General features: G+C 45.2%; 1 protein-coding gene across 2 annotated transcripts in view; it reads left to right on the forward strand.

Annotated features, from left to right (window-relative positions):
* TBC1D4 (TBC1 domain family member 4) overlaps nt 1-24,380 on the forward strand; it is a 307,474-nt gene that overhangs the window by 134,001 nt on the left and 149,093 nt on the right. For both annotated transcript variants that reach the window (XM_082244970.1, XM_082244971.1), the window contains exon 2: nt 12,721-13,314. In XM_082244970.1, the coding sequence (XP_082101096.1) occupies nt 12,721-13,314 (594 nt within the window). The remainder of the gene's footprint in view (nt 1-12,720; nt 13,315-24,380) is intronic.

Genomic DNA, 24,380 nt, shown 5'->3' on the forward strand with positions numbered 1-24,380 from the left:
TTTTTTTACCTTAATGCATTCTATGCATTAAGTTTAAAAACCTTCTGTATGTAGCACCCCCCTAATACTTAATTGAGCCCCATCTCGATCCAGTGATGTGCCTCGGCTGTATGTGACTCTCTCTCCTGATTGGCTGAGAATACAGCAGCGGTGCCATTGGCTTCCTCTGCTGTCAATTAAACGCAGTTAGCCAGTTAGGAGAGAGGGGTTGGGGCCGAACTGCAGCTCCATGTCTGAATGGACACACAGAGCTATGGCTCGGCTCGGGTGCCCCTATAGTAAGCTGCTTGCTGTGGGGGCACTTGACAGGAGGGAGGGGCAAGGAGCGCCAGCAAGAGACAGAGAAGAGGAGGATCCAGGCTGCTCTGCAAAACAGAGGAGGTAAGTATAACATGTTAGTTATGTTTAAAAGAAAAAAAAAAAGAGACTTTAGTATCACTTCAATGAAAGTCGCCTCCTCATTCTAATTGATGTGATTTGGATCTGATATTACAGGAAGATTACCCAGTTTCTTCAAGTCGCGGCAGTGAGAATAAAGCCTTATAACCCTCCATGACTTTAATTTTGCCTTTTCCACTTTAGAAACTCCCTAGGTATTGCAGTTTCAAATGATTTTGCAATTATTAGCTGTAGCTTGTCATTGAAAATACAATAGTAACATTTCATCAGAATAACCCTGTACTATGAAAGTATATTGCCTCATTTTCTGTCATTCTTTTAAATCAGCAGCACATGTCCTGTAATAATCTGCCTACTAGGCCATAGCTGTGTTTGCAGAGCATTTAATGAAGGACATCTGGCATAACACGATGATCCCAGGTACACAAAGTCCTGGCATATATTGTTTAGTTAGTCGCATATTATGTGATCCTGCTTACTTCCTATTACAGGTTTACTTGTGTCAGGTAATTATAAGATGAATACCTGTTGCTCCTTTTTTACAAGGCCTTAGGTATTTGTTTTCTTTGCTTTGTCACAAAGAAGCCATTCATTGCATTAGATTAGGCATCAATATGCGAATACTGTACTTTTTCAGTTTAATTAAAAAAACATACTTTTAGTGCAACACTATCTATCTTTTTAATTCAGGGTGGGATTGGACAGGATTCAGGTTACTGCATGTTCCCAGTGCTCCAATGTCCCCAGCTCCCCAATTGGCCATGACAGGAAGGCTTCTGCTAGTAACACATTTTCTTGGCTATAATCTTAGGAGTTGATTTTACATGCATTGCTACAGAGCCAGTGACACATGGAGAAAACATGTTTTAGCATTTGCATGTGACCAGACCCCTCAGCCCAGCTCACCGGGGCTTATACCCTATGACTGAGCCCTGGTGGGTGGGACGAAACGCATCAATCAGCCCAGCTCACTGGGGCTTATACCCTATGACTGAGCCCTGGTGGGTGGGACGAAACGCATGAATCAGCCCAGCTCACTGGGGCTTATACCCTATGAGTAAGCCCTGGCGGGTGGGACAAAATGCAATAAGCCCAGCTCACTGGGGCTTATACCCTATGAATAAGCCCTGGTGGGTGGGACGAAACGCATCAATCAGCCCAGCTCACTGGGGCTTATACCCTATGACTAAGCCCTGGTGGGTGGGACGAAACGCATCAATCAGCCCAGCTCACTGGGGCTTATACCCTATGACTAAGCCCTGGTGGGTGGGGCGAAACGCATCAATCAGCCCAGCTCACTGGGGCTTATACCCTATGACTAAGCCCTGGCGGGTGGGATGAAATGCATCAATCAGCCCAGTTCACTGGGGCTTATGCCCTATGAGTAATCCCTGGCGGGTGGGACAAAGCGCATCAATAAGCTCAGTTCACTGGGGCTTATACCCTATGACTAAGCCCTGGCGGGTGGGACGAAACGCATCAATCAGCCAAGCTCACTGGGGCTTATACCCTATGACTAAGCCCTGGTGGGTGGGACGAAATGCATCAATCAGCCCAGTTCACTGGGGCTTATGCCCTATGAGTAATCCCTGGCGGGTGGGACAAAGCGCATCAATAAGCCCAGCTCACTGGGGCTTATACCCTATGACTAAGCCCTGGCGGGTGGGACGAAATGCATCAATCAGCCCAGTTCACTGGGGCTTATACTCTATGACTGAGCCCTGGCGGGTGGGACGAAACGCATCAATCAGCCAAGCTCACTGGGGCTTATACCCTATGACTAAGCCCTGGCGGGTGGGACAAAATGCATCAATCAGCCCAGCTCACTGGGGCTTATGCCCTATGAGTAATCCCTGGTGGGTGGGACAAAGCGCATCAATAAGCCCAGCTCACTGGGGCTTATACCCTATGACTAAGCCCTGGCGGGTGGGACGAAATGCATCAATCAGCCCAGTTCACTAGGGCTTATACCCTATGACTAAGCCCTGGCGGGTGGGACGAAACGCATCAATCAGCCAAGCTCACTGGGGCTTATACCCTATGACTAAGCCCTGGCGGGTGGGACGAAACGCATAAATCAGCCCAGCTCTCTGGGGCTTATACCCTATGACTAAGCCCTGGTGGGTGGGATGAAACGCACCAATCAGCCCAGCTCACTGGGGCTTATACCCTATGACTAAGCCCTGGTGGGTGGGACAAAACCCATCAATCAGCCCAGCTCACTGGGGCTTTTACCCTATGACTAAGCCCTGGTGGGTGGGACGAAACCCATCAATCAGCCCAGCTCACTGGGGCTTATACCCTATGACTAAGCCCTGGTGGGGGGGACAAAACATATCAGAGGGTGTGCCTTACTGGAAACATGTAGGCTGAGGCTCCTCCTTGAGTGTATGAGCTGGTTGGGTAGAGCGGCGATCCCCACACTTTTACATTTTTGTATGCCTTACAGGGCTTGAAAAACACCACTTTTACAGGCATGTGATATTTTTGTTTCTTCTGTCTGCACCTCTGTGTTAGCCTATGTTTTCATGTACACATAAGCAATTACAGGGGTGTTAGCAAAGGAGCGTTTAGAGGCTGAAAAAAAAAAAATACATAAACATCACCAGCGCGCTCAGGAAATGCGCTTTTGAGCAGAATAAACAAGCTTAAACACTAGTAGGGAGACGAAGTTGCACATCATAGCAAAACCCTGTGAGGAGGTGTATGACAGCCTCATCCCAGGCCCCAACCAGGTCATGCCCCAACACGTTTCACTCAGCTCCCAGGGCTTAATCATGGGAATCTCAAGGATTCAACTCCGGGACGGAGCTAATGATCAATACAACCAATTTTATTTGTCCTGGGACTTTAAATGAGGCACAACACATACGACCAATGACCAACTCGTATCCAACATTGTTGTTTAACCCCTTGGAGCCTAAGCCTTTTTCTGACATATGTTGCTTACAAGTTAAAATCAGTATTTTTTTGATAGAAAATTACTTACAACCCCCAAACATTTTATATATATTTTAAGCAGAGACCTTAGAGAATAAAATGGCGATTGTTGCAAAATGTTATGTCACGGTATTTGCGCAGCAGTCTTTCAAATGCAGTTTTTTGGGAAGAAATAGACTTTCGTGAATTAAAAAAGTAAAGTTTAGCCCAATTTTTTTGTATGATGTAAAAGATGATGTTACGCCGATTAAATAGATACCTAACATGTCATGCTTTAAAATTTGCGCACACTCGTGGAATAGTGACAAACTGCGGTACTTAAAAATCTCCGTAGGCAACACTTTAAAAAAATGTAATGGGTACCTGTTTAGAGTTACCGCTAGAATTGTGCTAGAATTATTACTCTTGCTCTAACAATCATGGCAATACCTCACATGTGTGATTTAAACAACGTTTACATTTGCGGACACGACTTGCGTATGCGTTCGCTTCTGCGTACAGGGCGCTTTAAATTATTTTTTTCTGAATTCTATTTTATGTTTTTATTTTTACACTGTCCATTTAAAAAAGAAATGTACAGCTTGTTCTCCTTGAGAGTGCCTGGACCTTCAGGAGGCTCAACCGTTGACTTCCATTATGCCATGTATTTTTCTATCAACGCTGCTTTCGAAAAGTATTATAGTTTATAAACCATGCTATACACTTGTTACAGTTTGATTAATACTTTTTGCTTGTAACGTTACAGAATTTTGAATGCACCTGTACTCTGTGCGTTTTATTTGTACACAATGTTAAAACCTCAATAAAACGTTTTGAAATAAAAAAAAAAAAAAATTGATCACTTTCATTGCTGTCACAAGGAATGTAAACATCCCTTGTGACAGGTACTCTTTATGGAGGGATCTGGGGTCTAAAAGACCCCAAACCCCACATCTGCACTTAAAATCAATCAAAACGCCAAGTTGACTGTTTTAAATGTTGTCTTTTTTTTTTTTTTTTTTAATCAGGCGCCTTTAAGGCCTCAGTACCTGAAAGTGACTTCATGACATCGCTTCCGGGTTTTTACATCGGAGACCCGATCAGAGCCGAATGTGGCTTTGTTGGGGTCTTCGACCAGCCAGCATGGCTCGGACTCCGCAGTGGGACGGTAGACCCAGGTGAGGTAACATCCCCTCCCGCTCCTTCTAATGACAATGATGCTTAGCCACGTCGGTTGTCATTACAAGAAAGCCGACCATCCGCTCTAAACAACGGTGCCGGGTTGATGCCTTTGGCTTCAGGCATCACCCCGGTACAACCCCCCTAAAGCCAAGGCCGCATATTTTGTGTTCCGTCGGTGTGAAGGGGTTAACCTCCTCCTGCCCGCTGTATAGTCATATGACGGCAGGCAGGATCACCTTTTTTTCGGGGCCGACGTCATATGATGTCGGCCCAGTCTCACTGCGATCGCAGTGTTCCTTGGACATGACGCGACCCCAATCTTGGTAAAGCGCTGATGATGCGGCTCTTTACCCATGTGATCGGCTGTGTCCAATCACAGCCGGTTACATGTAAACACGGAAGCGCTGTTTATCGGCTCTCCTCGCTTCACACTGACAGCGTGTGAGGAAAAGAGCGCCAATCAGTGGCATCTCCTGACAAGGGAGACCTGTACAGGTATTTAGGGCACTGATCATCAGTAGTGCTCATCAGTGATGCCAGTCAGTGCTGCATTTCAGTGCCACCTATCAGTGCGGCATATTATTGCCACCTAATCGGCGCCCTTCAGTGCAGCCTATCAGTGCCACCTCATCAGCACACATCCGTGAAGAAAATGTACTTATTTACAAAATTTACTGACAGAAAATAAGAAACTTTTTTTCTTTTCCAAAATTTTTTATTTTTTTATTTTTTCAAAATTTTCAGTCTTTTCATTTTTTTTTTTTTTTTAGCAAAAAACAAAAGATTTAGCGGTGAATAAATACCATCAAAAGAAAGCTCTGTTGTGTGAAAAAAAAAATGTTAAAAATGTTTATTTGGGTACAGTGTTGCATGACTGCACAATTGTCATTCAAAAGGTGACAGCGCTGAAAGCTGAAAATTGACCTGGGCAGGAAGGGGGTAAAAGTGCCCGATATTGAAGCGGTGAATAAATATTGCATAAAAAAAGAGGAAAAAATAGTAACAAGCTGATTTGTAAGAAATCTAATAATGAATAAATCTAAATTAATGTGTTTCATACATATTTAAATATAATGTTGACCATATACAATCCAACTGTCAATACATGATTAAAACAAATGTTGCAACCAAAAAAAGCAAGGTGTTTCGTGAATCTATGTTCACTTCTTCAGAAGTAGAGGCATGTATGGTATCTGTAAGATAAAACATCTGGCATGAAGTATACCTAATGGTATCTCATAATACATAGCGTAATTCCAACTGCAAAAGCCGCTAGAGAGGCTCCGATGCTTACAAATCAGCTAAGAATAGATAGGACAATATTTCTAAATGGTGATTGCCAAGGGAGTCTCACCCGGGAGCTATATAAATGTGACTCAGCGAGAACTCAATGGGACAAACAGGAAGCAGATTCAACGTGGGTAGGCAATCCATGATGGCACCCGAAGTAGTTGCATTAGTGATAAATGAATAATGAAATCAAAATGAGTAATAAGCAACATATATATTTTGCAATGCTGGCTGCAAAATAGCAGTGAATAGGGCAAACATATAGCGAGTGTGTGAAAGGTGCAAAAAGCTATACATGGTGGTATAAGGAAGGGAAAGACACCCAAGTCGTAGGCCCTGTTCACACCTGAGCATCTCCTGTACCATTCCCACAGCCTCTGCATTTCCTGTAACTATATCCACAGCCTCTGACATGTCCTTCTGTACTATGCTCGCAGCCTCTGCATCTCCTGTACCATGCCTGAACAGCCTATGACATCTCCTATAGCATGCCCGCAACCCTGCATCTCCTGTAGCATGCTTGCAGCCTCTGACATCTCCTGTACCTTGCCCACAGCCTCTGCATCCCCTGTACCATGTACCCAGTCTTTGCATCCCCTTTACCATGTCCGCAGCCTCTGACATCTCCTGTATCATGTCTGCAGCCTCTGACATCTCCTGTACCATGTCCGCAGCCTCTGACATCTCCTGTACCATGTCCGCAGCCTCTGACATCTCCTGTACCATGCCCGCACAGCCTCTGACATCTCCTGTACCATGCCCGCAGCCCCTGCATCTCCTGTAGCATACCCGCAGCCTCTGCATCTCCTGTACAATGCTCGCACAGCCTCTGACATCTCCTGTACCATGCCCGCACCCTGCATCTCCTGTACCATGCTCGCAGGCCCTGCATATCCTGTATCTTGTCCACAGCCTCTGACATGTCCTCCTGTACCATGCCCGCAGCCTCTGACATCTCCTGTACCATGCCCACACAGCCTCTGACATCTCCTGTACCATGCCCGCACAGCCTCTGACATCTCCTGTACCATGCCCGCAGCCTCTGCATCTCCTGTAGCATACCCGCAGCCTCTGCATCTCCTGTACAATGCCCGCACAGCCTCTGACATCTCCTGTACCATGCCCGTACCCTGCATCTCCTGTACCATGCTCGCAGGCCCTGCATCTCCTGTATCTTGTCCACAGCCTCTGACATGTCCTCCTGTACCATGCCCGCAGCCTCTGATTCTCCTGTACCATGCCCGCAGCCTCTGCATCTCCTGTACCCTGCCAGCAGCCTCTGCATCTCCTGTACCATGCCCGAAGCCCTTGCAACTCCTGTACCCTGCCTGCAGCCCCTGCATCTCCTGTACCATGCCCGCAGCCTCTGACATGTCCTCCTGTACCCTGTCCACACAGCCTATGACTACCTCCTTTACCATGTCTGCACTTTTACTACTTTTAACCGGAATTTGCTCTTATATAAAGCCTTATGTACTTAATATCTGTCTTATATATATATAATACACTTTTCAAACGTGCTGGGGTTCTGACAGGTCCGTCTCTGCACAGTGAGCGGAGACAAACATGTCATCTGCCTGCTCAGCAGCGATCGACGGATCAATTCCCCACTGAGCAAAACAGAGTTCGCCGGGCGGAAAGCCCGTGTAAAAGGACCCTTATTAAGCAAGAGCTTTCATTGTTGAGCCAAAATGTTGGTTCTCAGTATCCTCATGGAAAAAACCCACCCCCCCCATCTGCTTCCAATATTTATCCCCAGGGCCAATCACTCCCAACACTATGTGTGTGCAATCAATGAGGGGGGAGCTTTCATTATTCCCTTAAATAAATATTGGAGTCAGATTAGGCGATCAACAACAACAACAACAAAAAAAATATATATTAAGTGCAGCATTGGCTGCAATCTAGCAGTAATTGGAGGAAACACATGATGAGTTCGTAAAAGGTACAAAAAACTGCTGGTATGAAAAAAGACAAAAAGCACCCAAATCTGAGTCCAGTCCAAAGATAAAGGAATATATCTTTGGAGCCAAGGATCCCTTACGTCAACATACAAAACTAAAGAAAATGCGGAACTGCCTTTTTAAATCTATTTTTTAGCATCAAAGTAAAGTGAACTAGGTTTATGCTGTGTGTTTAGTTGGGGTTTCTCTGCCTGCTGATGGTTGCATGGAAGTTGTACATTTCCATCTTAGGAGGAAGGGTTAACTCAAGATGAAGGAGATAACAATTCTTCCATGAATGTCACTGTCATGGGAACTGTTCCATATGGGTCATAGGCACAGGCGCCAAGTAACTCTTCTGGGTGGGGGCTGGAGGGCTATTTTTAAAAGAGGTCATTTACACGATTTTGCCATTTTATTGCAGACATCAATATGAAGACCTAAACTGAAATGTAAAATTCTTGTTGAAATGTATACAGCAGGATACGGTCTCTTCAGTGAACCTTTCCACTTGGTTTATGTCAGCATGTGTTGCTTTTGCAGCAGTTCACATCAAATTAAAACATTGCTCGCCTATCGAACATTGCCAGCGGCCTGTCTGTCTTCCGTAGATGAAAGAGCAGCTGTTACAGTCTGCGAAGTGACATGCTGCTAAGTGTTCAAGAGTGGCTGATTTGTTTATGTACATTCTTCCAATGGACATGGATGTCAAAGGACTCCTGGCTATGTGCAATGTTTATGGTCTGATTCACCATAAAAACGTCATTATGATAGGCTACTGTGTAGCACTGCTTTCTTAAAGACATTGAACTCTTTTTTATTTTTTTAAAGTAGAACTAAAGGCAGTCTATACTCGACTTTCCTCCAACAGTCCCTGATTCCTTGGTGGTGCCGGCATCTTGCCAGTATTTGGCCAACTTCTTTGGCAAAGAGGCCCTCATTCCAGCACATAGGGATCAGGCTGGCCACTGTAAGCTGAGCTACGCATGCACATCTTGATTTACATGCCAGAAAACACTCTGAACAGGCAGGTAAGTGTTCTTTTATTGCAGAGGAGACATTACTTGTCCCTTCTTCAATACAAAACCAGCCTGCTTGAGGTGAACAGTAGTAGAACGTTAGTTCCACTGTAAAGGAGAAGTTCAGCCAAAGGTCATCTGGCTGTACTTCTCCTGTGGATCACAAGAGTGCAGCTTGTTTTGCAGTCCTGTGAACCGTTTTCAGCAGACAGCGGGTTGAAGTCGGCTGACGTCACAGAGCTGGTCCATGCTGAAGCAAGATCCAGGCAAGAAAGTCGTGATCTGCCCACAACCCTGGACAGGCACCTGGCTCAGCCTCCCAGTGAGAGCCTGAGCCAGCTGCTTCCACCCCCTCCACAGGCCAGCGCTCCAGTTAGCGCGGGGGGGGGGGGGGGCAGAGCAGAGAGTTGGTGACTGACAGTCTTTGATCGCTCAGTTTTCAGTCTCAGAGCCAGCCGGGGACAGATGCAGCATTGGATCAATGCTGCATCCACCTAGGTAAGTATGATTTTGAAGAAAAAACTTCTCTTTTACCTAGATATTGGGGTAGTTCTGTTCTGTGTGTTGGTTGCCTTAATTTGTAATGATGGGCTCATATATTGTGACTGCAGCTTGTAGTGTCAGGACTGACCAGTTCCCATCTCTCCATGTATTATTCCACATGGCTTGTCCCAAGGGACAGTCACTTTCTTTTACTTTCTTTTTCGAGGTCCAGTGCTTGCTTTACCATTTTCTCTTATGTTGCATCACAAATGTGGGAGTGCTAATGTGATAAAACACATCTCTTCTCTTTATTGCTCTGCCTGTTTGTGGCTGTCTCAGATTCAATTACCACACCTACAGAGCACTAGACAGAGAGACCCAGGGATTGTGGGATATGTAGCTTCTTCACAGGAAGTTTTAGTTCTCAAACTACAGACAGAAGTCATGTATTAACCTTGTGCAGTGCCATACCACATAGCTGATGTTTGAACACAAACTGAAACTTTACACAGCTGTTTTGATGCATCCACGGGATTCCAGGGGCTATTGTCTCCCTTCAGGTTTGGACATCTGTTCATAACTGCTGGTAACCACTATGTGTGCGGCTAGATGCAAATGGTGGAGGCCACTATCAGCCTGTCTTTAGTTTGTATAGGATGAACAGCCACTGCTATGCCCATGCCCCAGTCATTCCAGCCACAAGAATCCACTGATGCAGCTGGAATCTGGTGGCTGCATCAAAACAGCCATGTGATGGAGGCCTTAGGCCTCATGTACAATGGACGTTTTTACAGCTTTTGGCATCAGACGTTTTTGTCTGCAGCCAGTAAAGTCCCTAGCATTTTATCCTTTGTGTCCATGCACACATAGGCTGTTACCAGCAGTTTTTGGCAGGAAGGTTTTCTGGGTGGAAAAAACCCCCAGAACCAGTGGGTTTTAAGAGGAGTTTTTGAAGCTGTAAAAACGCTCTAACTCTGATAAAAGCTTAAAAACGCTACAAAATGCAGCTATTCAATGTTTATCTGCGTTTTTGAGCCATAAACTTTTATGTAAAGTTTTGCTAACAAAAAAAGCTAAAAAAACGCTACTGCAAAAATGCAGTGTGCATGAGGCCTTATGCCCCATACACACGTGCAGATTATCTGCAGACTTTTGTCTGCAGACTTACCAAAACCATATAATATGAGGTCAAACCTAAACACTTTCAATTTGTATGCAATCCGGCAGGCCCTTGCACTACATAGAAAAGGTAAGTCTGCAGAAAAAAGTCTGCAGATAATCTGCACGTGTGTATGGGGCATTACTCTACTATAGACTATGCGTACAGGGTAACAAATGATCAATGCATATCTTATGCAGAAAAAAAAAGTGCACCTGTGCCTATTCTATGGACAATAAACTATTTACTAATTCCTAACAAGTGGTAAAAGAGATTTAAAACAAGCCATCCCTGAACTCTATAGCTGCTTGTAATACAAAGTAATTAAATCTCAAAGTGCACAACAATTAAAATTTCTAACAGTCATTCTGAGCCAGGGATCCATTTAATTTTAGGGTCCCTCCAGGGGTTTCTAGGGATTACTTGAGATGTGGCCAATTGACCTCCCATTTGATAGTGCCTACTTAATTCTGGTGCCAAGGCTATTTGACAAAACCAGCAGCATGACACAGTGATCATTCACATGTACGACTATTAGTGCCGGTTCACATTTGTGCGAATATGCAGCATGATCCCGCATCGCATCCGCACCTCTGGGGGTGTCAATTAAAAGTTAACAACACCCCCAGTTGCGATCGCATATCGCAGTGCGATCTGCAAGTTCGCACAGAATCGGATCTCACTAGCGTGAACCACTATGCGATCCGATTCTGCTGCGGATAAAAAAAAGCCTCATGTGCGAGTTTAGTGCGGATGCGGTGCGAATTCAGCCATAAAAAGTGTATGGCTGAAATTTGCACCGTAAATGATGTAATGTAATTTAGGAACAGTGCGCTCCGAATTACATGCGATCTCCGTGATCGCACTACTGTGCACCGGGGCTTACTGCCACATGACAAGTTTTTAATCTTCAAAATGCCGACCCACAGTGCTGCATCCACATGTATTGCGCAGTTGCAGGGCCGTTGTGGTGCAGATTAGTGGCAGTACACCCACCAAATGCAACATGGCAATTAATTTTATGCCATGGCATGTGTAGAGCCCTAAGTGGCAGCAATTCTGTGTTTAGGTGGGCGGTGGGGGGGGGGGAAGTAAAACCAAGGATTGGCCACCTGCTTTTTCCTCCTGTGGCCACCTGTGGGAATTAGCCCTACTGGTGTCCTCATGGCCACCACAGTAATAGTTATAATTAATCTTTCTGACCACTGATGTAAAGGACATTGTCACCATTGACCCCCCATAATTGGTTTTAGTAATGGTTCCCTGTGACCTTAAAATTATTTTAGGGGTTCCTCTGGGGTAAAAGGGTTAAACATCTGCTGATCAAGAACATTGTAGTCAGCCAAGATTTTCACCTGTTTGAGAAAAGCTGAGATTTAAATACCTTCTGAAAATGAATTTCTCCACAATCCTGATAGCTACAGAAGTGAATGAAGACATTTTTAAAGATCTGTTTACATCAGCAAGCCATGCTAAATGTATGGTCGTTGGTGTGTGCAAGGGACGCAGTGGCAATGCTCTCATCCCAGAGCATAATACTGTTTGCTTTGTAGTAGTGATGTAGTGACAGTAGGTGAAACGATCAAAAACTGTTTAAAGCTGTTGGTATTAATCAACATATTACCTATTTCATGCTGCAAGGAAAGCAGGCTAAAGTTTCTAAGTAATATTCTGCTATTCAGTTACACCTAAGTTCTTTATTAACCAGGAACAACTGCACTGCCGGTTACTAGGTTTGTGGACACAGGATAAACGTATTGTTCCTGTTTTGCCAGCTGTGTGGAATATCCTTCTGCATTCTGTAACATAGTGGAGGCTTGTGACTCTTCTTAGCACCTATATCTCTTTCCCAATCAAAACTATCATTGAATTTGCCCACAAATATGTGGAGGTGGCCATGCAAACAAAAAATTAAAACATAGACTGTATTAAAATTGGTATATTTTGATGCTCCACTTACCTTGCTATGTTAGAAGCACAGGTCCATGAGTGTATTATGGTACATACATCTCTCTCCATCCTTACCGGAGTGAAAGTTACACAGAACCAGAAAGAGAGGATTTAGCTGTATTGGGCATTCTTGGCCTTCTCTTGGCTTTGACATGACTTAAAGGTCATGAAGAATACTGAGACAAAAAAAATTAAGATCCTCATTATGTCACGTATGACTTTAATGAATACCTACACATTTGTGGTAACTGCCATGGTTAAGAAAAGGTTTTGTGTCCAGTTGTGTAGTTTATACATTAACTACATTTTACAGAATTTACCGATTTACATTATTGTAATCTTCTGTTCCTTACTTTTGTGTATTGTATGTTTTCAGGTGTCTACGGTCATCAGTAGCATTCGACAAGTGTCTAAAGTTGCACTGCAGGAAGATTCCAAGGTCAGCCGAGATGGTGAAGATGCCTTTTATAATTCCCAGAAGTTTGAGGTTTTATACTGCGGGAAAGTGGTCATTGCTCATAAGAATGCTCCGTCTACTCTTGTTGATGACTGCATCGAGAAGTTCTCTCAACATGAACGGCAGCGCCTGAGATTGCTTAGTGAGCAGCGCAGTGTGGACTCCAGCTCTGACCTCACTTTGGCCGAGATAGATATCCCAGTGTCTCCGACTGATAGTACATTTCTGGAGCAGGACACTGAGACCAATGCCAATTCTGCCTCCAGGAACCATTCAGGGATGTTTACAATTGGTAGCCAGAGCAATCTTGGTTCTATGCGGGTATCATTTCCTGAGAGGATTCTAGAAGACTCAGGCTTTGAGGACCAGCAGGAGTTCAGGTCTAGATGTAGCAGTGTCACTATTCAGAAAAAAGTTTATGACGGAAAGATACAATCAAGAAGACGGCATGCAAGTGCACCAAGCCATGTCCAGCCATCGGATTCCGAAAAGAACAGGACAATGCTCTTTCAGGTATGTTCTAGCCAGGAAATATATTTGTAAAAACTGTTTCATCCTCATTATTTGTGTTAAAGCATTTGTAAACTTAGAATTAAATTAAAAAAAAATTTTTCAATCCTTTTTAGAAGTTCGTAAGAGCTTATTATTATACTATTTTATGTCTTAAGTGCTTCTCTATTACCTGGTTGGATTCCCCACTTCCTGTTAGTGATGACCACATTAAGCATAGAAGCTGATCCATGTGTGATCAGTTTATGCTGTCATTCCGCTGCTATATACAGGCACTGACCACTTCCATGATCAGTGTAAAACCAAGCCCACTCCCGCCATCCCTCCTCTCTTGATTGAGGACAGCTTCCCCAGCCAGCCATTCCTTCTCCAATGACGTGCATGCCCTGCTCTGTACTTGTCCACCTGCAGGTCTGTGAATCGCTCTGGCAATAAACATTGATCACATGACCTGCACTTTTGAGCAGGAAAACAAATAGGCAATTTTTTTTTTTTTTTTTTTTATTGAAAAGTATATATTTGCACATTCAAAAATGTGTTTTGTTATAATGGAACTTCACAACTACTTTAGGGATGTGAGCATTTCCACACAAATCAAGGTCTGACAAGTTTGTAGCGTATGCAGTACATTTTGGCGTGCATCATATTAACTTGTCTTTTTGCATCTGAGCAGGGATCTAGCTTTTAAAAAAACCTTTGTTTTTTTTTTTTTTAAATATATTCCCCAAGAAATACAAAACTGCATTTTCCTTACAGGTAGTACGCTATCAACCAATTTATTATTGAAAGAAGTCCATCCAAGTGAAGGGAAGGCTCCAGAATACTGACAAATGAATGGTCCAGCTATGTATTTGTCAAGCCTTCTGATTCATATCCTCTTCTGTGAGCTTCCAACTTGGCATGTTATGATAATGCAAAACACTGATTTAGAGAGAGATGTTGAGAGGGAGATGTAGGCTGCCATTGCTAAAGGGTCCTTTCACACGGTCCGCTTCCGTCGGCGGACTCCGTGCTGCTCAGCGGGGGATCGATACACTGATCCCCGCTGAGCAGGCAGGTGACAGCTCCCTCTCCTCTCTGTGTGCGGAGAGGGAGGTGTCAGAGCCCCGCTGCTCTCCATGGGAAATCGGATGAGAGCGGACCGCCTGTCCTCTCTTATCCGATCCCCTGGATGGATGGAAAATAGGGTTTCCATCCGTCCAGATTTCTCAGACAGGATCAGATGCGGACATGTCTCCGCTGACATCCGCTGCCCCATAGGGATGCATGGAGGATCCGATCAGATCCGCCTAAAAAACTGACAGGTGGATCTGATTGGATCGCTCGTGTCAAAGGACCCAAACTCTGATTTTGAAATGGCTGATCATGTTGACCCAGTAGCTTCAGTATTTGCAGTTACTGATCTAGAACAAGTATGAAGGTCAGTTGCTTTGGGTACATTCTGACTTCACTGTCTGCACTATGTGACACCTCAAATAACCTTCTCCTGCTGAAGCTGGCTCTAGCACTAGCCTGCATAATAAAGTGCTGAGAATGTCCTTTTTTTATTTATTTTTTCAGAAAAAGTGAAAGAGTGTTTCAAAAGCATAAGACTGACTGTGCTGTAGATTGTCACAGCCTTTGCACAGTGAGAGCTTCCTGGCATGATAGCTCCGGTGGGTTTGGACAATGATCTGAATACACCCAAGCTCATTATTACTCTTGAACATTGTTTATCTTCTGGACCAGTGGTTTCCAAACTACAGCCATTTGCTTGCCTTAAAGTGATACTAAGGTATCACTTTTAAAGTGATATTAAAGTTTCTGTAAAAAACAAAAAGATGTTATACTTACCTGCTCTGTGTAGTGGCTTTGCACAGAGCAGCTCTTATCCTCCTTTTCTTGGGTTCCCCGCTGGCACTCCTGGCCCATCCCTCCTGCCAAGTGCCCCCGTAGCAAGCAGCTTGCTATGAGGTCACCCAAGCAGGCTCACTCTCGAGCCACTGCTCTGTGTGTCCATTCACACACCAGCGCTAGGAGAAATTGAGAGGGTGAATCCCCTTAACGGGGGCCACAGACAGTCATGAAAACTGACAGGCATTCTAACCCCTATCCACTCTATCCAAAACTAAGAAAAAGTTTTGCCTTTGTTAAACTTTAAAATAAACCTATTAATGTGAAACGTGTGCTTGCTTTTTTTTGCACAGATGCTCAATTCTGGGTCCAACTTGAGATAAGCAGTGTATACGGTGGCAACAGGGTGAGGTACAGGGGGGCGCACTACATGGGGGTCAGCAGAGCATACTATGAGGGAAGCAGGGTGCAGTACATGGTGGGGCAGCAGGCACATTACATGGGAGTTGAGCTCATTACATGGAAAGAGGGCACATTATAGGGCACATTACATGGGGCAGGGCACATTACATATGAGGGAAGCGGTTGTGTACCTGACTACATGTAGAGTAATGCAGGGAAGCAGCTGTGATTAGTCCTCTTGTAGTGCTCTGTTCCCCGCCAGCCCCTCCTGTCTATCCAATATGATGTCATATACAAGTCATTGGAATGGACAGGAGGGGAGGAGGGGCTGGCAGAGAATAGCACGCCACAACCATCAGTACACATTATGGGGCACACAGCAGGGAACATTATGGGGCACACAGCAGGGCACATTACAGTAGCAGCAGTATCCTTTATACGCAGAGCAACATGGGTAAGCGGCTGTAGATTAGTCTTCTTCTGGTGTGCTGTTCCCCGCCGTCCGCTGCTGTCCATCCCATGTGATGTGATGTCACATACAAGCACCCGGGATAGACAGATAACCAGTTTGCCACAACCAGCTCTATCGAAGCCGCTTCCCTGAGTAGCTCTGCATGTGTTGGCAGAGGGGACGCGATCTACCCGCAATAGACGGGTAGATTCCCACAGAATCCCCTGCAGGCCTCTTGAGAAAATCCTAAAGTTCCACTGAACCCCGGTCGAGAAACCCTAGTCTAGAGATCTGTCTGCCGTAATGTCACAGTCCTGCTAAAAATCGCAGATCGCTGCCATTACTTAATTACTAGTAAAAAAAATAAAAATTACAAATCTTTCCCCTAGTTTGTAAACTTTTGCGCAAACCAAACAATATACACTTATTGGGATTTTTTTTACCTAAAATATGTAGCAGAAAACAAATTTGCCTAAAATGATGAAAAAAATTAGATTTTTTAAATTTTTTTTTATTGGGAATGTTATATAGAAAAAAGTAAAACATGTTTTTTTTTGGTTTTTTTTTTTCAGAATTGTCGCTCTTTTTTTGTTTATAGCGCAAAAAATAAAAATCACAGAGGTCATCAAATACCACCAAAAGAAAGCTCTATTTATAGGAAAAAAAGGACATACATTTTATTAGGGTACAGCCTCACAACATGGTCGTGCAATTGTCAGTTAAAGTAACGCAGTGCCATATCATGAAAAATGGCCTGGTCATTAGGGGGGTAAATCCCTCCAGTCCAGAAGTGGTTAAAAGTGTCTAAAAGAGGAAAATAGCAAGCTGTTGTGTTGCCATGATTTGATTGTGTTAACCCTGCACAGGATAGTGAACTCCTTGATTTCATTCCATATAAAACATTTATATATCGTGGCTAATTAGTTTCCTTCCTAGGACTTGGAGCCAAAGTGTTTGATTCCTACTGTAACACGTTAAAGTGGAGTTCCACCCTAAAAAGTAACTTCGGTCCATCTTCTTGCTCCGGGTCACCTGAAAAACAAATGGATGAACACAATTTTTATATACTTACCTTGTTTAGAAGATAATATACTTACCTTACTTCCTCTTCCTCCCTCGGCGGCCATGGCGATTCGTCACTTCCTGGCTTGCAATGATTCCTGGGAGCTGAACGTCATCGCTCCCAGGAATCAATGCGCCTGCACCGGCCCCGACGTCACGTCCAGTGCAGGCGCGTCATACCTTGCTAAACAGCTTCTGGGCATGCCAAGAAGCTGTGCAGGGATGACGCTGCAGCCCCGGAAGTGACGCGGGGCCGGCGCAGTGCATCGTGGGACCGAAGAAGATGGAAGAGGGCGCAGAAGAGGATCGCGCTGGCTTCAGCTGCCCACACCTGAGATGGCAGCGCTGGACAATACTTTTGCAAGGTAAGTATTTCTTCTAAAAGGTAAGTGCAACCCGGGACAGATCAGAGGCTAGCCATTGTGGAATGTACTAGCCCTGACTGTCCCGGGGGTATTTTTATGTATTTTTTTTGTTTTAGGTGGAACTCCGCTTTAACGGTTACTTCCCTGACTTATTCTGTAAATTGCAGGCCTTCTCTCCTGTTTATTCCCATCTGTGTTTATTTGGTACAGATTCAGTATTATCTAACTGCTTATTTATATTCCTATTCCTGTGAATTCATTCTGTGTTTATTCCCATGACTCAGAGGTGCATTCAGGCAGCACTTATCGCACATTATTTAAATTTTCAAGTGTTAAAATGTGTTTGTCTCAGCTGCTGCTTCACAGGTATTGAGTACTTTTCCCGTTATTTTCACTCTTTTTATTCAACATCTATAATTTTGTATGACACATCTCATTAATACAGCTTTACTATTCAGGTATCTGAATATTATGACATACCAAACTACATAATAAACAGAATGTATCCCATTTAAAGAAGTTGTATTCATGGTTTTGTGTCACTATCCAGCTCCTGTCTCCTAGCAATGCTGCTACAATGGTTTATCACTATTGCTTCCTGTTTTCATATAGCAAAGTTTCTCTTCATTGTTCTGTGCCTCTTATTTCCATTTGTCAATGTCCTTTAACCCTCCTGTACCTCTTTTATAGTCCTTAAATTATAGCTTGGGTAACCAGACATAATTCAAATAATTAACTGTAACAGAAGCAAAGACAGTGATGAGCTACAGCGTACAGAATTTGGCAAGTATAATATATTGACACACTTTGGGATTCAATACAAATTTAAAGTGCTTGTAAACAATCACTTTGTAAAACCTCTCATTCAGTTTAAAATAGAAATAAAAGGCAAAACATTTTTATAAAGATAAATAAAAATTAAAAAAAATCAATATAAATACCCTTTTTCCCTTTTTTATAAGTGGTCACATTCCCTCTGTTCTCAGCTGCATAAGAGCTGGGGAAGGAGAAGCAGCAGCACACTGAGCTTCCCAGTGAAAGGTTGTGCAGCAGTGGGGGGAGGGGGTATCAGGACATGTCTTATCATTGGAGGCGAGCAGGATGAGTTCCCAGCATAGTCAGGACAAGTCTTATCATTGGAGGAGAGCAGGATGAGTTCCCAGCATAGTCCGGACAAGTCTTATCATTGGAGGGGAGAAAGATGAGTTCCCAGCATAGTCAGGACAAGTCTTATCATTGGAGGGGAGAAGGATGAGTTCCCAGCATAGTCAGGACAAGTCTTATCATTGGAGGAGAGCAGGATGAGTTCCCAGCATAGTCAGGACAAGTCTTATCATTGGATGAGAGCAGGATGAGTTCTCAGCATAGTCAGGACAAGTCTTATCATTGGAGGGGAGAAGGATGAGTTCCCAGCATAGTCAGGACAAGTCTTATCATTGGAGGGGAGCAAGATGAGTTCTCAGCATAGTCAGGACAAGTCTTATCATTGGAGGGGAGCAGGATGAGTTCCCAGCATAGTCAGGACAAGTCTTATCATTGGAGGAGAGCAGAATGAGTTCCCAGCATACTCAGGACAAGTCTTATCATTGGAGGGGAGCAGGATGAGTTACCAGCATAGTCAGGACAAGTCTTATCATTGGAGGAGAGCAGGATGAGTTCCCAGCATAGTCAGGACAAGTCTTATCATTGGAGGAGAGCAGGATGAGTTCCCAGCATAGTCAGGACAAGTCTTATCATTGGAGGGGAGCAAGATGAGTTCCCAGCATAGTCAGGACAAGTCTTATCATTGGAGGAGAGCAGGATGAGTTCCCAGCATAGTCAGGACAAGTCTTATCATTGGATGAGAGCAGGATGAGTTCTCAGCATAGTCAGGACAAGTCTTATCATTGGAGGGGAGAAGGATGAGTTCCCAGCATAGTCAGGACAAGTCTTATCATTGGAGGGGAGCAAGATGAGTTCTCAGCATAGTCAGGACAAGTCTTATCATTGGAGGGGAGCAGGATGAGTTCCCAGCATAGTCAGGACAAGTCTTATCATTGGAGGAGAGCAGAATGAGTTCCCAGCATACTCAGGACAAGTCTTATCATTGGAGGGGAGCAGGATGAGTTACCAGCATAGTCAGGACAAGTCTTATCATTGGAGGAGAGCAGGATGAGTTCCCAGCATAGTCAGGACAAGTCTTATCATTGGAGGAGAGCAGGATGAGTTCCCAGCATAGTCAGGACAAGTCTTATCATTGGAGGGGAGCAAGATGAGTTCCCAGCATAGTCAGGACAAGTCTTATCATTGGAGGAGAGCAGGATGAGTTCCCAGCATAGTCAGGACAAGTCTTATCATTGGAGGGGAGAAGGATGAGTTCCCAGCATAGTCAGGACATGTCTTATCATTGGAGGAGAGCAGAATGAGTTCCCAGCATAGTCAGGACAAGTCTTATCATTGGAGGGGAGCAGGATGAGTTCCCAGCATAGTCAGGACAAGTCTTATCATTGGAGGAGAGCAGGATGAGTTCCCAGCATAGTCAGGACAAGTCTTATCATTGGAGGAGAGCAGGATGAGTTCCCAGCATAGTCAGGACAAGTCTTATCATTGGAGGGGAGCAGGATGAGTTCCCAGCATAGTCAGGACAAGTCTTATCATTGGAGGAGAGCAGGATGAGTTCCCAGCATAGTCAGGACAAGTCTTATCATTGGAGGGGAGAAGGATGAGTTCCCAGCATAGTCAGGACAAGTCTTATCATTGGAGGAGAGCAGGATGAGTTCCCAGCATAGTCAGGACAAGTCTTATCATTGGAGGGGAGAAGGATGAGTTCCCAGCATAGTCAGGACAAGTCTTATCATAGGATGAGAGCAGGATGAGTTCTCAGCATAGTCAGGACAAGTCTTATCATTGGAGGAGAGCAGGATGAGTTCCCAGCATAGTCAGGATAAGTCTTATCATTGGAGGGGAGCAGGATGAGTTCCCAGCATAGTCAGGACAAGTCTTATCATTGGAGGGGAGCAAGATGAGTTCTCAGCATAGTCAGGACAAGTCTTATCATTGGAGGAGAGCAGGATGAGTTCCCAGCATAGTCAGGACAAGTCTTATCATTGGAGGGGAGAAGGATGAGTTCCCAGCATAGTCAGGACAAGTCTTATCATTGGAGGAGAGCAGGATGAGTTCCTAGCATAGTCAGGACAAGTCTTATCATTGGAGGGGAGAAGGATGAGTTCCCAGCATAGTCAGGACAAGTCTTATCATTGGAGGAGAGCAGGATGAGTTCCCAGCATAGTCAGGACAAGTCTTATCATTGGAGGAGAGCAGGATGAGTTCCCAGCATAGTCAGGACAAGTCTTATCATTGGAGGGGAGCAAGATGAGTTCTCAGCATAGTCAGGACAAGTCTTATCATTGGAGGAGAGCAGGATGAGTTCCCAGCATAGTCAGGACAAGTCTTATCATTGGAGGGGAGAAGGATGAGTTCCCAGCATAGTCAGGACAAGTCTTATCATTGGAGGAGAGCAGGATGAGTTCCTAGCATAGTCAGGACAAGTCTTATCATTGGAGGGGAGAAGGATGAGTTCTCAGCATAGTCAGGACAAGTCTTATCATTGGAGGAGAGCAGGATGAGTTCCCAGCATAGTCAGGATAAGTCTTATCATTGGAGGGGAGCAGGATGAGTTCCCAGCATAGTCAGGACAAGTCTTATCATTGGAGGGGAGCAAGATGAGTTCTCAGCATAGTCAGGACAAGTCTTATCATTGGAGGAGAGCAGGATGAGTTCCCAGCATAGTCAGGACAAGTCTTATCATTGGAGGGGAGAAGGATGAGTTCCCAGCATAGTCAGGACAAGTCTTATCATTGGAGGAGAGCAGGATGAGTTCCTAGCATAGTCAGGACAAGTCTTATCATTGGAGGGGAGAAGGATGAGTTCCCAGCATAGTCAGGACAAGTCTTATCATTGGAGGGGAGAAGGATGAGTTCCCAGCATAGTCAGGACAAGTCTTATCATTGGAGGGGAGCAGGATGAGTTCCCAGCATAGTCAGGACAAGTCTTATCATTGGAGGAGAGCAGGATGAGTTCCCAGCATGGTCAGGACAAGTCTTATCATTGGAGGGGAGCAAGATGAGTTCCCAGCATAGTCAGGACAAGTCTTATCATTGGAGGGGAGAAGGATGAGTTCCCAGCATAGTCAGGACAAGTCTTATCATTGGAGGGGAGCAAGATGAGTTCCCAGCATAGTCAGGACAAGTCTTATCATTGGAGGAGAGCAGGATGAGTTCCCAGCATAGTCAGGACAAGTCTTATCATTGGAGGGGAGCAGGATGAGTTCCCAGCATAGTCAGGACAAGTCTTATCATAGGATGAGAGCAGGATGAGTTCTCAGCATAGTCAGGACAAGTCTTATCATTGGAGGAGAGCAGGATGAGTTCCCAGCATAGTCAGGATAAGTCTTATCATTGGAGGGGAGAAGGATGAGTTCCCAGCATAGTCAGGACAAGTCTTATCATTGGAGGGGAGCAAGATGAGTTCCCAGCATAGTCAGGACAAGTCTTATCATTGGAGGAGAGCAGGATGAGTTCCCAGCATAGTCAGGACAAGTCTTATCATTGGAGGGGAGCAGGATGAGTTCCCAGCATAGTCAGGACAAGTCTTATCATAGGATGAGAGCAGGATGAGTTCTCAGCATAGTCAGGACAAGTCTTATCATTGGAGGAGAGCAGGATGAGTTCCCAGCATAGTCAGGACAAGTCTTATCATTGGAGGGGAGAAGGATGAGTTCCCAGCATAGTCAGGACAAGTCTTATCATTGGATGAGAGCAGGATGAGTTCTCAGCATAGTCAGGACAAGTCTTATCATTGGAGGGGAGAAGGATGAGTTCCCAGCATAGTCAGGACAAGTCTTATCATTGGAGGGGAGCAGGATGAGTTCCCAGCATAGTCAGGACAAGTCTTATCATTGGAGGGGAGAAGGATGAGTTCCCAGCATAGTCAGGACAAGTCTTATCATTGGAGGAGAGCAGGATGAGTTCCCAGCATAGTCAGGACAAGTCTTATCATTGGAGGAGAGCAGGATGAGTTCCCAGCATAGTCAGGACAAGTCTTATCATTGGAGGGGAGCAGGATGAGTTCTCAGCATAGTCAGGACAAGTCTTATCATTGGAGGAGAGCAGGATGAGTTCCCAGCATAGTCAGGACAAGTCTTATCATTGGAGGAGAGCAGAATGAGTTCCCAGCATAGTCAGGACAAGTCTTATCATTGGAGGGGAGCAGGATGAGTTCCCAGCATAGTCAGGACAAGTCTTATCATTGGAGGAGAGCAGGATGAGTTCCCAGCATAGTCAGGACAAGTCTTATCATAGGATGAGAGCAGGATGAGTTCTCAGCATAGTCAGGACAAGTCTTATCATTGGAGGAGAGCAGGATGAGTTCCCAGCATAGTCAGGATAAGTCTTATCATTGGAGGGGAGAAGGATGAGTTCCCAGCATAGTCAGGACAAGTCTTATCATTGGAGGGGAGCAAGATGAGTTCCCAGCATAGTCAGGACAAGTCTTATCATTGGAGGAGAGCAGGATGAGTTCCCAGCATAGTCAGGACAAGTCTTATCATTGGAGGGGAGCAGGATGAGTTCTCAGCATAGTCAGGACAAGTCTTATCATTGGAGGAGAGCAGGATGAGTTCCCAGCATAGTCAGGACAAGTCTTATCATTGGAGGAGAGCAGAATGAGTTCCCAGCATAGTCAGGACAAGTCTTATCATTGGAGGGGAGCAGGATGAGTTCCCAGCATAGTCAGGACAAGTCTTATCATTGGAGGAGAGCAGGATGAGTTCCAAGCATAGTCAGGACAAGTCTTATCATTGGAAGGGAGCAGGATGAGTTCCCAGCATGGTCAGGACAAGTCTTATCATTGGAGAGGAGCAGGATGAGTTCTCAGCATAGTCAGGACAAGTCTTATCATTGGAGGAGAGCAGGATGAGTTCCCAGCATAGTCAGGACAAGTCTTATCATTGGAGGAGAGCAGAATGAGTTCCCAGCATAGTCAGGACAAGTCTTATCATTGGAGGGGAGCAGGATGAGTTCCCAGCATAGTCAGGACAAGTCTTATCATTGGAGGAGAGCAGGATGAGTTCCAAGCATAGTCAGGACAAGTCTTATCATTGGAAGGGAGCAGGATGAGTTCCCAGCATAGTCAGGACAAGTCTTATCATTGGAGGGGAGCAGGATGAGTTCCAAGCATAGTCAGGACAAGTCTTATCATTGGAGGGGAGCAGGATGAGTTCCAAGCATAGCTAGAGAACTGACCAGGGTGTGTTCTCTTAGGCTCCATGCACACAGGGCGTCATAAAAACGAGCTCCAAAGCTGTTTCTTGACGCCGGGAAAAAGCAGCTGTAAAAACGTGCTTTCAGTAGCTTTTTCCATTAGCGTTATTGCACGTTTGGCCACGTAGCTTTTAGCAGCGTTTTTTTCTGCCTCCATTCAAAATGAATGGTTCCCTACTGGAGCCTATTGATTTGAATGGAAGTCGCACCGCAAGTCGGATCAGGATGATCCGACTTGCGGCGCGACTTGCGCTGTGAGAATCTTGAGGGGGAACTCCACGCCAAAATGGGGAAAAAAACGGCGTGGGTTTCCCCCCCAGGTTCCAAAGCAGGCTCTTCGGGTCTGGTATGGAATTTGAGGGTAAAAACGGCGTGGGGTCCCCCCCAAAATCCATACCAGACCCTTATCCGAGCATGCAGCCCGGCAGGCCAGGAAAGGGGAGGGGACGAGCGAGCGGCCCCACCCCCCCTGGACCATACCAGGCCACACGCCCTCAACATGGGGGGGGGGGGGTGTGGGTGCTTTGGGGCGGGGGGGCTCTGCACCCCCCCACCTCAAAGCACCTTGCCCCCATGTTGATGAGGACAAGGGCCTCATCCCACAACCCTGGCCGGTGGTTGTGGGGGTCTGCGGGCAGGGGGCTCATCGGAATCTGG

This window comes from Pelophylax lessonae, assembly GCF_965119305.1.
Source record: "Pelophylax lessonae genome assembly, chromosome: 2".
Classification (NCBI taxonomy): domain Eukaryota; kingdom Metazoa; phylum Chordata; class Amphibia; order Anura; family Ranidae; genus Pelophylax; species Pelophylax lessonae.